Source organism: Andrographis paniculata, unplaced genomic scaffold (genome assembly GCF_009805555.1).
Source record: "Andrographis paniculata isolate CXL003 unplaced genomic scaffold, ASM980555v1 Contig35END, whole genome shotgun sequence".
NCBI lineage: Eukaryota > Viridiplantae > Streptophyta > Magnoliopsida > Lamiales > Acanthaceae > Andrographis > Andrographis paniculata.
Window position 1 is genome coordinate 851,821 of NW_026137568.1, and position 17,994 is coordinate 869,814.

Consider the following 17,994-nt stretch of genomic DNA (forward strand, 5'->3'; position numbering starts at 1 on the left):
TTTGAATTTAAATAATTATATAATGTAATACTCCCTCACTCCCGATAGAAAGAATACATATTTATATTTTGAGACTTCCAATTACAAAGTAAATATTTTATATTTTTTTCACAAATATACTTTACATCACTATCATTATTTTTACAAAAAAAAAAGAGCAAAAATATTATTATACTATTTTTAACTATACAATATAATTAAAATACTGGTATTTCTTAAACAAGTAAATTTTATTTTGTATACGGAGGAAGAGACTATAAACAAGTGTAGATATATTTTGAATACAAAATTATTGTTTTAATACTTCAATAATAAATATAAATAATAAAAATATAACGTTTAAAATAAAATTAAGACACTTAATCTCCCAACCAAAACAAACACTGGACTTAAAATAAAATTAAAAAAAAAAAAAAAAAAAAAGAAAAAAAAAAGAGAAGGGTTTTTAGAAAGAAAAATTTGGACATAAAATATCGTGTAACTCACCGAATTTGTTTTCGTTCCTTGTACGCTTTCGAGGAGAAAAATTTCTCCCTTTTTATTTTCCCTGTTATCGGCACGGCACACTTTCTTCGATTTCCACGAGCAATTGATCTCGAAATCGGGCGATCTTCTTCAGATCTTGGCTCGTTGCTATCATATATTCAGGTGGAATTGTTTTTTGAGTTCAGTTCGTCTTGTTGATGATGTTCGAGCATATTTAATCGACTGTTATTGTTATTAATTTTCAAAATTTCTGGATTTAGATAATTGATTTCGATGCGATTCTGAAAGAATAAGCGTAGAATTGCTTCGATGTTTATTTGTTTACTGTTGTCTTGCTTAATTTTCAGTTTCTGTGATTAGAGACTTAGAGTTCATATATATATATATATTCATACGTATTTGTGTATTTTCTAGTTTCGATGGACCCTAAGAAATCGATTGGGTTAATTTTGTGAAGTTATAATAGTTTTAGCTTTAGTTGGAAGGATTGCAAAAGAGTTTGATACTTGCTATCGATTGGACCCTAATTGGAGGTATTAGGTGTTTCTTGAAGTTTCCAAGTTTGGCGTTGTAGTCACAATCGAATGATTTACGGTGTGTTTGTTGGGGGGGGGGGGGGGGGGGGTTTGGAATATTTTGCAGAAATAAACACACCCTTATCCTTTTAGCATTTTCTCGCTTGTGGTAATTGAATTAAGAGTTTGTCTTTTCAAGCACTAAACAAATGCCTGCAAATTCCCAAACCTAATGATGGAATACACTTTGCTCAAGATAGTTCTTGATGCTGCATCAAGTGTGCTTGTTTGAGGGTTTGAATTTGAATTTGAATAGTTGTTTGATGTGGTATAAGTAAATGTAGTAAAATTTATTTTTAGTACAATATAAAAAGTGAAACTATGTTGTTTGATTTGATGTTTCTTTGGCATAAAAGTTAATTGAATAGTAAAAATTTTTGAAAAATTCACAGAAAGAACACGACTGACTGATATTATGATGGTGAATTTTGCAGGAATCATGTCACTTGTTCAGTATTACCAGCCACGTGGTGGCCACAGCCAGTTTCAAGGAGATGGTAGATCATTGTATGGCCGGAACTGCAATATGGGCATGAGGACAATGATTGCTGCAGCGAATGGTTATTGGAGTTACGATAATAATGCCTACAGTGCAAAGCTAGGTGGAAATAATCTTTATAATTTTCAAGATTTTACTAAGAATGATATGCTGGAAGGGGGCTATAATTTCCACGCTTATCCTGACTCCGTAGTGCCGCCTTCCAAAAGGAGAAAGATTTCAGCCTTTTCTAGCGAAAGCACTGGTAGACATTATCAACACCAATATGAACACAAAAGCATTTTGTTAAATAATGTTGATAGGTGTGAACATCCGAAACCTGATGAATCTTATTGCAATGACCGGATAGTCTGCCACACTTCAGCTTCTGGTGCTGCGCCCAGGTTTAATGCTGTCAGTTACAGTTCAACTTCGTGCAAGCGTGATCGGTCAAAGTTTGAGGATGATGAGGTAGTTTTTATGTCGAGGGATGAGATAGAGAGATGCTCTCCTTCTAGAAGAGATGGAATTGATCCGCTACATGAGGCGCATCTGAGATACTCATACTGTGCTTTCCTTCAGAACCTCGGAGTTAGGCTTGATCTGTATGACCACTCTATCTTTCAAATATTTACATTTAGCTTAAGAAATTATATTAAGATTAAATACAGTATACGTTATTGCATGGGGGAAATTGTGCTATATTTGTATTGCTAACTGTGATATTAAGCTGACAATTTTTTTAAACAAATTCAATTTCAGGCCACAAACAACTATTGCCACTGCCATGGTTCTTTGCCACCGATTCTTTCTTCGCCGTTCTCATGCTGCTCATGATAGATTTGTGAGTTTCTATACCATGAATCTAGTATTTTATATTTTATAAATGAATTTCAGAAACTTCTCCTTTCGAATTTGAAGAGCTAATTAAGTGATCTGTTCTCTGTTGCAGATGATAGCCACTGCCGTGCTTTTCCTTGCTTCAAAGTCTGAGGAGACACCGCGCCCTCTGAATGACGTACTAAGAGTGTCATGTGAAACTCTCCACAAGCAGGACTTCACTATTCTATCATATATGCTGCCCATAGTGAGGGCCCTCTTTTCTTCAACCTGTGTCCATTTTACAATAAATCGCATATTAATATTCTCAAAGTTGAATGCAAGCTTGTTGATCAACTCTTATATAAATTATACCTCAATTTTTTGGTAACATATTTGTGCCTATTTTTCATTGAAAGTTCCTTACGTTTCTCAATGCTCTTCTATTTCCACTTTCTTTGGATATCCACGATCTGCAAAAGTTTGAATACACATTACACAGCACGTGGTTTACTTATGGAGCAACATTTAAGATGCATGTGAGGTTAAACTATATTTATACTTTTTAAACTATATGAAAAACTCAATTATTCATTGAATGTGGGAAATCTTTTTTTTTTTTTCCTTCAATCCAAGATTATGGAATTAACGCTCTTATGGATTATTTGGTTTTAACAGGATTGGTTTGAACAATATCGAGAAAGGATCACTGAGGCAGAGCAACTGGTCTTAACGACCTTAAATTTTGAGCTAAATGTTCAGCATCCTTACGATTCGTTGACGGATACTCTTCAGAAGTTAGGCTTTTCACAGTCGCTCTTAGTAAATCTGGCACTGAACTTTGTCAGTGAAGGGTAAGTTCATCAATTTGAGTGTTTTGATATGTGATGAAATCTGCTATACGTGCCACTCATCTAACAACTGTATTTCAGCGCAAACACTCAATATTACTGGGCAAATATATGCTATGATTGCCCAGATATTACGCCAGATTTAGATTATGGGCTTTCGCATAATTGCCCATGTATTGGGGTCAATACGCTCTTTCATTGAACAGGAACATAAGTGAGATTTTGCATTGAATTTTTTGATTCTTGAATAACAGTATGAATTTCTTTGTGCTAATCTTCTCCTGTTTTCTCTGCATTCATTCTAGCATATGATATTGATTTTTCTGGATTGGCATATACTTGCAGGATCTATAGAGGACTAGCATGCACACCTTTTGAAATTAATAGCTGGCGGTTGATGTGCTGTGCATGGAATGTTTTGTTTTTCATCTGAAGTTGAAGTAATGATATCATGTGGTTGCCTTTTCCATGCTGACACTCCTTAATGACATGCTTACGAGCTATAAGTAGTACATGGATCAATTAACCATATGTTTCCACACGGACATCTATGTCCAATGAAATTTTATGTGGACGAGCGTCCACTTCTTTCACCCATTTACCATATCTTATTCCTATAATCTGGCTGAATGATTTGTTAATCGTTCAGCAGAGCTGATTCCTGTTGTTGATGATGGTGTGACTGACCAGTCAGTTCCAAATCATTTTTTTTCCAAATTCCTTGCTCCAATGTTCTTTCCCGTCAGCTTTAACCCTTCCATTCACTTAAGGATGCTCTAGATTTCCTAATCCTATTCTTTTTGTAGCCCTCTGACTTTAATTAAAATCAATTGACTTGTTTTCTATAACTCTATAGTAAATGCTGAATAGCTTGGATGCCAGATATTTGTTTGGTACTTAAAGCTTCCAGAGTAAGAAAATATGAATATTTACAACCGCAGCCTCAAAAATGGAGATTGGATGAGTCAGTGTTCCGGCTGTTGAAAGTGAAATTGGCAGTGTCTTGCTCATGTTCTTACTTTAGAGCCAATGTTATCTGGATTTTTTCCAGTGCTCATTTTGAATGATCTTAGGTTTTGAGATTTCTTTCTTTTAGTCATGTTAAACGTTAGTGAGGATAGATAGATGAAATCCTCTCTTCATACAGAAATGAAGGTATAATTGACAAAGGAAGTAGGATTACTATCACCCAGTTTCAGTAGGAAGTGAAAATGGGAGTTAAAACACTCCTTGACATAGATAGGAGAAAGACTTATGCTTCATCTACATGTTTTCGTCCAATAGTCCTTGGTAGATAGGATTTTAAGTTTTATGTTTTGCCTTCTCAGAGTATTATAGGACCCTGTCTGATCATTTCTCTTATGTTTGGGTGGTGAATGCAAGAAGAATGTGTCCTCGACCCTGTTATTTTTTCCTTATGTGCAGTAGGAATTTCTAATAGGTGCCGTGTCTCATTTCTAAGTTTAATACTATTCTAGATATATAACTCTAGGGAAAATATTGAGTTGAGCCCTCTATTTGGTTGTAGCTTTGGGATTCTATCAGTCTCTCCCTATTAATAAATCTGTACTTTCCTTGAAAGAGAATATATATATTGTATGAAGAAAAACAATTTGTGGGGTTGCACGACCTGTCTTTTTTTTTAGCAATGTCCAAACCAAGATGTGATTCTGAGATATGTTATTTTCCAATGCATTGTTGCTTTCCTCAAATCAGTTTATTTTGTACCACCAATTAAAGACATCTTTTATTATAACAGATCATGTTTTACTTGATTATACGAGCTATATGTCTGAAGTATCTTTTGCTTGTAGATTTATGTACTATGCCAGTGAACTTTACAAATTTTAATACAGAAGGTACTTGTTTTGTGAGCACTCTTTCTTGTTACGGTGCTGGTGTTTTAGATACACTTACTAGGAAAAAGTTGCAATTTTATTAAATATTTTGTCCATTTCTGTTTTTAAGCCACAGTTACTATATGGGTTGTTAAATGCATCTTTTGATAATTTGGTTGGGAATTTCACTAATTGGAGTAATCACCTGTATGCTCAGGCTTCCGGTTCAAGGAACCCAAAGTTTTATGTTCTGTAACTATTGCTGCAAATTCATACAAAGAACCCTTGATCTGATGAGTTTGCAACTTCTTGGGAACAGAGCACACACATTTTAAGTGTTAATATCAGCGAGATTCTGTTTTGTTTGTTTTTGAGGATACGTTTCTCTAAGTTCATGTGTGTGTTATGTTGATAATGGATAGCCACATCAAATGTTATGTTACACACTACACCACAGCCCTAGAAAAGGGCTGGATTCTCAGTTTGATACGACAAATGGCAAAAAAATACTGCACTGCTGTAGCAATTGAAAAAATTAATTTGGGAATTCCACAAATGTTTCCTTTTTCTTCTGGAAGCTATGCTGTCTATAGGATTAGAATAGTCCAATGGAGGTTTGCATGTAGCGAGCCACAAAAAATTACAATTGTTTTGAAGAAATTTAGATCTTCCATGGGAAGGTTAAACTTGCTGCAATCTTCACTCAAATCAGCATGGTGTTGGTTCACTTTGGCAACCGAGATTGGACTTGAAGTGATATTACTTTAGATGGTGTGACATGTTTAATATTGGGATATCTATCAACATTCTGCAGAGGAATTTGGGTTTTTCCTACTTGGCTGCTGCCTATTAGTTGGTAAGGGAAAAATCACTTCGGTTAATCTATTTGATTTTTGTTAGACTGAAAAAATCGTAAATTTATTTATTTTCTGTGCATAACTGTTTTTGTGATGGTGGCAAATACATTCAAACAGCATGATATCATGTCGGTTCTGTTGTTGGTGTTGCATCAAATGGTTTGCTTTACCTCTCCTTTTGTCCTGTTCGACACATTGATGGTCTTATTCTAAAAGCAAGTTTACTTTTTCAGGCTTAGAAGCTCCCTCTGGCTTCAGTTTAAACCTCACCAGATAGCTGCCGGTGCAGCATACCTAGCCGGGAAATTCTTAAATATGAATCTTGATTCATGCCATGCGATATGGAATGAGTTCCATACCCCACCGTCTGTGCTTAAAGGTGAGCACTTCTACTCTTCTGAGTTTAATTAAGTATATTATTTAAACCATATATTATCCTCCCTCCGTACCAATAAATTTGCTATGTTTTACTTTTTGCACAGTTTTTTAGGTGGTGTAATTTCGATAGCTTTAACATATTTGCCCTTGCATTTAGGTTTGAATTACATTGAGATTCGTAGACTATCTTATAAAAAATTTAAGATGGTCCGGTTGTGTCCATAGTACTCCTTTTGTCCCTGCTATCATGTCTGTCTTACTGTAGATACGGAAATTTATGAGAGGTATAATTAGTAAATAATTAAAAATGTATTAATTAAAATAATTTTTATATAATAAAAAAAATTATAAATTAAAAAATTTAAAATAAGATAAAGGTGTATAATTCTTTTCCAAAAAAGAAAAGGACAAAATAAGTGGGACGGAAGAAAATAAAAAGGTGGACATGGTAAGTCAGACGGAGGGAGTAGTTTGTTTGGATATGTTTTTGTGTGTTTTTGGAACAGTAAAATTTTGAATCGAATTAGTTTTTTGATGTGATATAAATAATTGTTTGGTGAGTATTTTGGCTGAAAATAGATTATAATTGTTATATTCTAAATAAAAAATAGATGCACAGATGTAATATTTTTAGAGAGACTCTAGAATTATTGCAGACGAATAGTGAACATTTGTGTTTTGTAAACACAACCAAGCAATAGGTGCTGCTCATAGTACAGTTTGTTTCGATCTTTCCATATTTTCATTTGATTACACTGACATTTCATATTTCTCTATTCAAGACTAATGTTTGTTCATATCTTTGTATATGATACACAGATGTTGCTCATCAACTTATGGAACTGTTCTAAATTATTGGTGATAAAAAAACTCCATGCTACCTGTGCCTCAACCTGACTGTGTTCTTCGTCTCGTCTGCTGTCTATTACCCGATTTTATTATGATCCTCCCGATATTGTTTCTTTTGTTTACGGAAAAGACTGGACAGAGAGATCCACTTCGGTAAGAATCTTGTACAACTCCTGTTGTGTGTGTGCTCTAGATGCTCTCTTATCTATGTATGTTCATATAAATTGGTCATCGTTTTTGTTCTCCACTCTATGAATATACAAAATTTAATCAACTGCTGGGAAAGATGACTGTTTTGTCATTCGGGGGTTTGTTTAGATGTGTTTAAGAAATAGTAAATATTTGAATTGAAATAGATAGTCGATGATGCAATGAGTTTAATTTACAATGATTTTAGATCTAATGTTTTAGATAAGAAGTAATACAAAAATAAATGTTTGTGTTTTTAGATCTAATGCTTGAGACATTGTTTGCGTTCTCCATTCATATATAGTGATGTGTTTTCTTAAGGGAGTTTTGGTTTTGATTTATCTTGAATAGTTATTTTGGTGTAATATTTTGTATGAAAAATAATGATTTTGGAAATTGCGATTATTTTATAGTAAAAAATTGAAATTAAATATTTAAATTCCATATGAACATAAGATAAGATGTTTAAGAAGTGTTATATCTATTCATTAAAACACTTGTAGGTGAAATTGTAATTTATGGTAAACTAATGTATTATTATTATTATTATTATTATTATTCTTATTTGTTCACTTTAGGTGATAGATAATATTATTTTATCTACATTTAACATTAAAAATATTTTTATATTTGTATAATTTTTTTTTACAAATATCATTTTTGTCATTTTTTTATGTGTAATACGTATTCAAAGGAGTGGATAACAATAATTAATGATCATCAATGATTAAATGATAATACTAAAAAGGCTATATATATTTTTTTATTAATAATTAACTTGGTATTTATTTATCCTATAATTAAAAATATTTTAGAAAAAATTAATAATCATATACTACAATTATATTATATTATAATAATTTTATCTAACAATAATTTTAGAAAGATTGATTCAATTGAAATTGTGTGTTTTTGGTATAAAATCATCATATGAAAGAAAAAAAGGGAAGTTGGCTGTTAGTATGCAACATTTGTAACAATAAAATGTCTAACTGAAGAAATAAAACAGAATCGAAAAGCGCAAAACGAGAGATCCAAAAATCGGACAAGTCGGGGTGATGAAATTAGCGAGATTGGGAGAAACTGTAGGAACTGCAGCGGGGGGAACCGCAGGGGAATGGGAACGGGAATGGTGTTGGCGCACGTTTATGTCGAGTTTCTGGCCGGCCTGGCAGTGGCCGGGAACGCCGCAGAGAAAGAAGTGGTGGCGGCGCGTGGTGATGGTGATGGAGTCGTTGCCGGTGGTGTGGGTGGCGATTGGAGACGACGCGTTGCAGGACCTGAATTGGGCGTGCGTCACTTGCATCACGTTGTGGAACTCAGGGTTGTACTCGAATACTGTAAACATACTATATTATGATTAAAACGTGTATTTGGTCTGCTGTGATTATTTCACTTTTAGATTTTATTCACTTCGTTCCGGCTGTGTCATATTGAAAATAATTAATACTTACTCCGGATGCAAATTTGTGTTCATTTGACCGAACACTAATTTTAATAAAAATAAAAAATATATATAAAATTGTAATTATTTTTAACTTAAAAAAAACGAGAATACGTTGTTGTTGTTTTTTTTTTTTTTTTTTTTTTTTAATGACAACAAAAAAAACAAACTGCCTATAGAATTAAAGGAAGTATTCTTTTGGATTTTAATTCTAATTTTATTTAAATATTATCTTCGTCTGGGTCTCGGTTCATTTACTTTTTTTTGTAATACTAATAAAAAAAAAGTTTTAAAAACTTAAAAAGCAAAAAAGCAAAAGTTTTAATTAAAAAAATTCATAAATAAATAAAGGCAATGAGAAGAATACAGTGGGAATGACTTTATTGATTTGATTGCGTTGGAATAAACATTTTAGAATATTATTTGGATTTTAAAATCTTTTTTAAAAAAGGACCACAGAAATTTGGGGAACGTGGAAGTTATTGTCATCCACATCCACATCCACCTATCATCATTACAGCGTGCATTTTTATTAAATTATTTTATAATAAATATTTTAAATATACAATTAATTTAATACAATATACAAATAAAAAAATAAAATTAATTTAATACAATATACAAATAAAAAATAAAATTTTAATTGATATTTTAAATTAAAAATAATAATAATAAAGTAAAAAAATCTTGAAAAACTTGCAAACAAGTACTCGTTTGTTTGTCTTGATTAAAATTTATCTTATTTAATTTTTTCTAATTAATAGTATGTTTATTTTTAATATATAAATAAAATTCTCACACAAATAAAATATTTATATATTTTATTTTTAATTACTAAAATGTCATTATTATATTTTTTACGGTATCTATTGTAATTGGTTCATCTTTCCATTATTTACAATGTTTTTTTTTTTTTTTTTCACGCATAAATTTTTTATAAAAATATCTTCTTATTTTATAAAAAATTAAATTAAACAACTATTACATAAAGTCAAATAAAATAAATTCAATACATTATACTCTTTCGTTTCTATATATTTTGGCTATATTACAATAGATAAGAGAATTATGTAAAATATAACTAATAAGTAATTAATAATTGTATTAATAAAAATAATTATAAATTAAGATTAAAACTGAGATGACTAAATAGTTTAATTAAGATTAAATAAATTTATATACTGATGTAACGTACGTAATCTAAAATATTGTTTTTGAGAAAATTTTATGAATAAAAAGAAAAACTACAAATATTTCGCAATAAACACACACTAATCAACTTCAAGACACAAAACAAGCAAAATATATACATATAGAGCGAGAGTGATATATATATATAGAGAGAGATACCGATGATATCGCCGAGACGGAAGGTTTTAGTTTTGGCCCATTGTTTGTAGTCGATGTTGCCGATGGTCGTCCAGCCAGCTGTATCCCCGACTTTATATATATCCCCGTATACTATTTTCATTTTTATTACCATTACTATTAAAACAACAAACAAATACAATGAAGAAGAAGCCATGGCCATGCTTGCCCCTCTCTCTCTCTATCTCTCTCTCTCTCTCTATATATATATATATTTGGGGGCTTGGAGTCACTTGACTCCAAACTCCAAACATAAAAAATAAAATTTTAAATTTAATAATGTGAATTTACCTACTTCAAATTTATGTCTATTTTACTTTTTATTTTATTATTTTAAATTTATAATAATATATAATGCTCTTAATTAAAAGTATATTATGTTAAAAATATATAAATTTTGGTTATTTAAACAATTTTTTTATGGACACAATTTTCGATATAAATAATACTATAAACTATATTATTTTATAAATATCACATTGTAATATTATTTTTTAATTTACTCATTAAACATTTTATATTTTATATAAAAAATATTTTAAATTAAAATACTAAATAAATATATCAAGGTGATTGTTGGTAAATATATATTGAATTGTAGATATATTATTTACATATTAAAAAATTGGATAAAAAAAATAAGATTTGATGTGGACTATGAAATATGATAAAATGTATACTTTTTTTTCTTGAATGAATAAAGTATAAATTAATTTAATATTATGTTAATATATACTACCTCCTTATTTACTTTTTACGTATTGATATTTGAATATTAATTATTATATTAAAACGTGTACAAATTAAGATTAACTCAATCCATTTTTCGAAAATCGATTCTCGTTCATTAGTGTCTTATAATACTAGTAGAAAGATATTGTAAAAAAAATTATATAAATATAATAATATTTTTTAATATTAAGTACAATAACATAAAAATAAATGTGACATTTAGAGGCGAAAGTAACATACGCACAGTATTACATTTCGTTATAAATTATTTGCTAATTTGTTCAATACAAAGTTTTTAGATGATATAATTTTTATAGTTTTTTACTAGTTCATTCTTATTTTTTTTATTAGAATTTTATAAATTATATCAACAAGAGTGTAAGATAATAATTAAAAAGTATAATGTAAAAACTATATATTTAAGACATTTAAAAATAGAAATAATAACAAATATTTTTCTGTTTGAAAATTTTAGTTTCAATTTTTTATAAAAATACAAAAGAACGAGACTAAAATTATCTAATGAAGGGAATAATTTATTGAAAATAAATAAGAAATTTTTTTTTTCTCTTTTGAATTAAATAAAATTTTTATGTAATAATTTATAAAAAAAAATTATATATTTTATGTAATAATTTATAAATTGAAATAAACCTCTCATTTCTATAAATTCCAATTTTCTTACTGCATGCATACACACACTACATATATGACTATCTCTATAAATTATTTTTTTACCGTCAATTAAAGTTACAGCGTAAAAAATCGCGCCAATATACTAAAATTGGCACAAATTCAACGAAGTATTTATCGCGCCAATACAACTTTTACACAGTAATACAACGTATTGTGTCACTAATCCAATTAACCTCTCACAACTCGGAATTCCATTTCTTCCCGTTCTCCTCATCCACGTCATATCCATCCATAAACCTCTTCCATAGCCAATGCTTCGCCCACACCCTATCCGTCATCTCCTCGATCGGCACATTCTTCGTCTCCGGCACCAAGAACAACACGAAGAACGACATCACTAGAACCCACCCGGAGAAGAACAAAAAAATCCCGTACTTGAAATGGCACAACATCGACAGAAACGCCTGTGCGATCACAAACGTAAACAGAAGATTCACACAGACCGTCACGCTCTGCCCTGCCGACCGTGTCTCTAACGGGAACGTCTCGCTCGGAATCAGCCACCCTAATGGCCCCCATGACCATGCGAACGACGACACGAATGTGCAGATCAATATCACCACGAATATCGCGTATCCGTGATGGAGATTGTCGGTGTGATCCTTAACTTTGATCCCCAATACAATCGCAATAACTATCTGTATTACATTTTGAGAGAAAAAAATACAATAAATAAACTAATATTTTATACCAAAAAATAGTATATTTTTGGATAAAATTGCTTGTAACTATCATGTGATTTTGGAACGTAAAAATTACATGACGTCCCCTTATATTTTCATAAACGTCGTATCGAACTCATTTTTATATTTTTTTTAATGAAAAAATGATTTTCTATATATACTTTTTTGCATAACAGATAAGTTTCATGCAACGTTTGTTGAATTATATTGAACGTTATGCAATTTTTAAAATACAATGACTTTATCAAATTACGGTTAATTACTATTAAACCTAAGTAAGTTAATTAAAATGGACCGGGCCAACCCCCACATGAGTAAGCCGGATCCAACTTTTAAAATTATTTAAAAGTAATACAAATTAAAAAAAAATTAATAGTACTCCCTCCGTCATCCAATTATGTATTAATTTGATCGACTACAAATTTTAAAAGAAATAAGTTAAAATAAAAAATTTTATTTTAAAGCAAAGAAAACGTAGAATAAATTGTATTTTTTTATTTAAAAAATTGAATAAATTTAAATAATAATTAAAAAAATAAATTTGAATAAGAAAGGGTATGATATTTTATTTTTAAAAAATATTTAATTATATATATTTTTAAATAAATTATTGCCATAAGTAATGGGAAATTTTAAAAATACCAACCTGAGAAATGAACATCTGAACTCCGGCCTCCAGCAGCAGCAAGCGCCGCCCCAATTTATCGACGGAGTAAATCGACACCACCGTGGAGAGGACGTTGACGGCGCCGGTGATGACGGCGGAGTAGAGCGCGGCGTCGTTGCCGAAGCCGACGGTGTTGAACAGCACCGGCGCGTAGAACATAATCGCGTTGATTCCGGTGAACTGCTGGAAGATCTGCAGCGCGACGGCGATCACCAGCTGCGGGCGGTTTCGCCGCCTCATCAGGTTGCGGAACGGGTGCTTCACCGCCGCCGCCACCCGGCTGGCCTCCACCAGCTCCATGAATTCCGGCTCCACGTTGTCCGTACCGCGGATTTTTTTTAGGACCGATTTGCCCTCGTCGAGGCGGCCGCGCTCGATAAGGCTGTTGGGAGTGTCGACGACGAGGAGGGCGCCGACGGTGAGGAGGCCGGCGGGAATTCCGGCGAGGCCGAGGGACACGCGCCACCCCCAACCCCCTTTGATTCTGGTGGGTCATGTTAATTGAAGTAATTAATGGGAATTATTTATTTATTTATTGCGTAGTGATGATGTCATAATTAATAATTAATTAATTGGAATTAAAAAGTATTACTTACTTGGCGGTGCCGTAGTTGACGAGATTGGCGAAGAGGATTCCGATGGTGACGTTGAGTTGGAACAAAATGTTGAGACCGCCGCGGATTCTTGTCGGCGCTATTTCTGATAAGAACAGCGGCACTGCCTGCACAATTTATTTTTGATTTGTTCAGACCAGTCAACGAAAAGTTGGGAAAATCTGTTAAGAAGAAATAATAATAATAATAATAACAACAATAATAATACTCTCTAAGTCATTCAATGGGTATTTTTTAAATTTATAATTAATTAAAAAATAATACTCCTTCCGTCCATTACCAATTTGATATTTTAGTTTGTATATGGCAAATGTATATGTTTCTTTTTTTAATAAATGTATCTTTCATTAAACTATAAAATTACCCTGCCTTTATATAATATTAAACAAATATTATCAAATAACACCACTTAATATCATAAATATTAAAGAGTATAATAGTCTTTATATATATATATATATCTATTTTACCACATATCTATATAATACTAATATACTAAAATCTACGTGAAAAAAATAGGCGGTGGACGGAGAAAATATTTCTTCAGTCTCGACTATTTCTTTTATTGTTAACACGAGAATTTAAGAGCAGTATAATTAAATAAATAATTAAGAATATATTAGTAAAATAATTATTTTATAATAAAAAATTAAAATAACTAACTAATTTAATTAAAATTAAAAAATTTAAATTGAGATTAAAATATATAATATCTTTTTCAAAAAATAAAAATAAAATGACAGAACAAGTGAGACAAACGAAAATGGAAAAGTAGACATGGTAATAAAAACGGAGGGAGTAATATTTTATTGTTATACGAGTTTAACATTTTTACTTTTTAACTTTAAATAAAAATTAAAGAGTATTTCTAGTATTAATGAATGATTAATTTTTCTAAAATATAAAATAAATACTTTGCAGTTTGATAAATGAAAATGATAAAAGTAATATTTTGAATTATAACGAAAAGAATATATATTTGATATAATATTTTTTTTAAAAAAATAATGTTAATAAATAGTAAAAAAAACTAAAAAACGTTTATATAAACACAACCATCTTTAGACATAGCTTTTGATTTATTTTATTTTTTTTAGATTTAAAATTTAAGTAAAAAAGTAAGGATGTTTTTCTTTATACCAAAAAGACCAAAGTTTTTATTATTTCAACCTTGTTTTTTTTTTTTTAAAAAAAATATATATATTTTTTTAACAAGATATTTCATCGTATTTTATTTTAATACCAAACTTAATTTTTCAAATTTATGAAAATAAACAAACTCTATGTATTTGATATTATAAATATGAGATTTGTTCTGTATAATATATTCCGAATTTTCATTGACTAATAAAAAAAATTTAGAAAATCATAAAACCAGAATACCACAACCAAGATCTCGTATTAATTTTTATATACTTCCTCCATCCCATTTAATATGGGTGTATTACTGTAGACACGGAAATTTAAGTAAAATATAATTAGTAATTAATTAAGAAGTGCATTAGTAAAAATAATTATTATTTAGTAAAAATAATTATAGACTAAGATTAAAATAAGTAAATAGTTTAATTAAAATTAAAAAAAATTATAAAATTTAAAATGCGATTAAAGTGGATAATTATATTTTCAAAAATAAAAAGAACAAGTTATGTAAAACTGATAAAAAGAAAAAATATAAACAAATTATGTGGGACGGAATGAATATTTATAATGCAATTAAAATCAATAGAGAATACTTTCAATTTCAATTGATTTTTCCTTAAAAAAAAAAAACACAATTATTTGGCCGTTAAAACGTGGCAAGAAATGAATGGCACTGAAACGTCCACGCTTCAAAAAACTTGGTCCTATCAAACATTGACACGTGTATTATCAACCTTCCGTTGGACCCAATACTTTTCAACGGTGTAGATTCACCCTCCCAAAACGATATCAGAAAGTCCCGCCGGTCGCCGGAAAATTTAAAACGGAAAAAAAAAAACGACGTACCTGATTGGCGAAGCCGACGCCGCAGCCGAGAAGAATCCGGCCGATGATGAGCATGGCGAGGTCCTGCGCGGCGGCGTTGAGGACGACGCCGGCGATGAAGAATATTCCGGCGATCAACATGGTGAGTTTCCGGCCAAGTTTCCGGGTAGTGTAGGAAGCGAAGAATGTGGACGTCAATCCGGCCAGGTACAGCGAGGAGGTGAAGAGCTGCAGGCCCTGATTGTCGTACTTACAGTAGTTACTATTTAGTCCCGGATCTTGGGTCTTCCGGTACACCACTGGGAAGAACTTCTTTAAAAAATCAGGCATGGATGTCACTCCACCTGTCATTATTTTTATTAATTTTAAAAAAAAATATAATAATAATAATAATAATAATAATAATTTCAAAATATTATAAATAAATAAATAAACGCAAGCACACGCGCCTTTAATTTTTGCCTAACTAACTACACCTGTAGATGTACCACATCTCCTAGACAAGAATTGCCACTTTAAAATAAATACGAAAATTGTATATATATATTTCTAATCTATAAGTGTATTTTTCATTATTATTTTAAAATTTATTGGGTTTGATATTTTAGATTCTTAATTATTTTTATTTGCAAATAAATAATTAATAGATATATCTTTTTAATAGATTGAATTTTTAGATGAGACGATCATTCATACTAACTATTACTCTAATAAATGACTTATTTTATTAAGTGACTGAAAGGGGCATGTTCGACAAATTTTTATCATATAAAATGTCATATATGTATATATATATACTGTTTTTTTCATATAAAATATTTTAATAGTAACCCATAACTAATAGTAATAAAAAATTTAAAAATTTCTAAATAGTTAAAAAAAAAAAAAACACGAGCTTACTCTATTCAAATCAATCAAAAAATTTTAATATTAAATATAATGAAAGGTAACTTTACAGATGAATACATTATATTATATCAAATTCTATTTTTTAATAAAATTATATATATTTTAATTTTTAAAATATTTAAATACATATTTTAAAAAGGAGACCTGAAACGCCGACGTCGTAGCCAAACATTAGACCGCCGGTGGCCGCCATGATGCAAGAAATTATGACGATCGGAGTAATCCTCGCCTCGAACTCCGTCCCGCCGCCGGACGCCGCCGTCGCGAATCCGCCGCCGGCCATCGCTCTCTCTTTCTCTCTCTCTATATATATATACCTTTTTAGCCTGTCTGTTTGTATATATACTATATCAACTAAGAAACCTTATGATCAGTACAAGCACATAGAGAGATAGAGATGGAGAGAGAGAGGACTGTTTTGTAAGAAAAATTCTGAGTATTGTTTGTTTGTGTCCGAAAATTTGGAGGCTATATAGAGAAAGAAAGTTAAATATGGGCCCCACAAAAGCCACAGCCCATGCTACACGTGCACTTAGATAGTTGAATGATTTTTTTTTTTTTTTTTTTCAATAATTATTATTTAAAATTTCCAGTGAACAACTTATAATTTATTTAAAAGTTTGGAATTGATTTGAAATACTCCTTTCCGAATATTTTGTCACTGTAATTTAGAAGAAATATAATTAATAAATAATTAAAAATGTATCAGTAAAAATAATTATTTGTATAATAAAAATAATTATAAATTAAGATTAAAATAACTTATTAGTATAATTAAAATTCAAAAAATTATAAATTAAATTTTTTAAATAAGATTAAATTGTATAATTTTTTTCCAGAAAATAAAAGTAACAAAATAAGACGAAAATGAAAAGGTAGATACTAGAAGTGGGATTGATGGAGTAATATATTAATTTTTTTATTAATTATTTATTTAAAAGAAAATAAATGAATCATTTATAAAATTTCAAAGATTTATGAATAAAATATTAATCTTGTATAAATATCAACGTTACACATGTATATTTTACTTTACTCTCATGCCTTAGTCGATTTTGATTAACTAAAATAGATTAGTCTTTATCTCTAGAAAAAAAATAAAAATATAAAAAATTAGAATGATTAAATAAAATTTCACTAATTCACATTAAACATTGCATATTAGTGAGATTCGAACTCGAGAGGTTTCTGATATAATATCGGATGCACAGAATGATCATTTCATCAAAAAAAAGTTAACCTGCTAAAAAAATATATAATTAATTTATTTATTTGCAAATCGAGAGTCTCGACCCTTTTTTTTTTTTTTTTCTTCATAGTTGACGGCTATGAACTGTAATTTATGGTCAACGCACGTCTCTGCGCCACTGTCACACAGATCAAATTAAATAAAATTTTATTATATTATTGTTGTATTATGATTTTAATAATTTGTGTATATCATTAAATTATTTTTAAAAATGAGCCTATATTCCATATTTAAGATTATCTGCCAATTGGGTAATGGGATCGAATCTTTGGGCGTGACCTGTAATGCAGATTTTTGTGACTTTGAATTTGTATTTTATTTTATTTTTTTGAATATTGTTGTTA

At 30.2% G+C, this 17,994-nt stretch overlaps 3 protein-coding genes across 6 annotated transcripts; 1 reads left to right on the forward strand and 2 right to left on the reverse strand.

Moving 5' to 3' along the window:
* The first annotated feature begins 480 nt into the window (after positions 1 to 480).
* On the forward strand, positions 481 to 8,751 carry LOC127249332 (cyclin-T1-3-like). 4 transcript variants are annotated; one of them, XR_007838295.1, is made up of 8 exons: positions 481 to 648; positions 1,496 to 2,144; positions 2,302 to 2,383; positions 2,492 to 2,626; positions 3,037 to 3,212; positions 6,138 to 6,283; positions 7,102 to 7,284; positions 8,330 to 8,751. XR_007838295.1 is itself a non-coding variant. In XM_051272084.1 (8 exons), the coding sequence occupies exons 2-8, from the start codon at positions 1,501 to 1,503 to the stop codon at positions 7,131 to 7,133; spliced, it is 1,110 nt and encodes a 369-aa protein (XP_051128041.1). In that variant the 5' UTR covers positions 481 to 648; positions 1,496 to 1,500; the 3' UTR covers positions 7,134 to 7,432. The 4 variants fall into 4 exon arrangements, 3 of the variants coding, with proteins under 3 accessions (XP_051128041.1, XP_051128039.1, XP_051128040.1); XM_051272084.1 differs by lacking the exon at positions 8,330 to 8,751 and having other exon boundaries at positions 1,496 to 1,804; positions 1,910 to 2,144; positions 7,102 to 7,432; XM_051272082.1 differs by lacking the exon at positions 8,330 to 8,751 and having other exon boundaries at positions 7,102 to 7,432.
* Positions 8,223 to 10,301, reverse strand: LOC127249333 (mavicyanin-like). Its single transcript, XM_051272085.1, has 2 exons — positions 10,115 to 10,301; positions 8,223 to 8,658 (listed from the first exon to the last, which is right to left on the reverse strand). Exons 1-2 carry the CDS (start codon positions 10,293 to 10,295, stop codon positions 8,309 to 8,311), a joined length of 531 nt encoding a protein of 176 aa, XP_051128042.1. The 5' UTR covers positions 10,296 to 10,301; the 3' UTR covers positions 8,223 to 8,308.
* A 1,206-nt stretch (positions 10,302 to 11,507) lies between these two features.
* On the reverse strand, positions 11,508 to 16,841 carry LOC127249331 (sugar transport protein 13). Its single transcript, XM_051272081.1, has 5 exons — positions 16,546 to 16,841; positions 15,514 to 15,836; positions 13,507 to 13,631; positions 12,890 to 13,394; positions 11,508 to 12,198 (listed from the first exon to the last, which is right to left on the reverse strand). Exons 1-5 carry the CDS (start codon positions 16,682 to 16,684, stop codon positions 11,737 to 11,739), a joined length of 1,554 nt encoding a protein of 517 aa, XP_051128038.1. The 5' UTR covers positions 16,685 to 16,841; the 3' UTR covers positions 11,508 to 11,736.
* Positions 16,842 to 17,994: the final 1,153 nt, after the last annotated feature.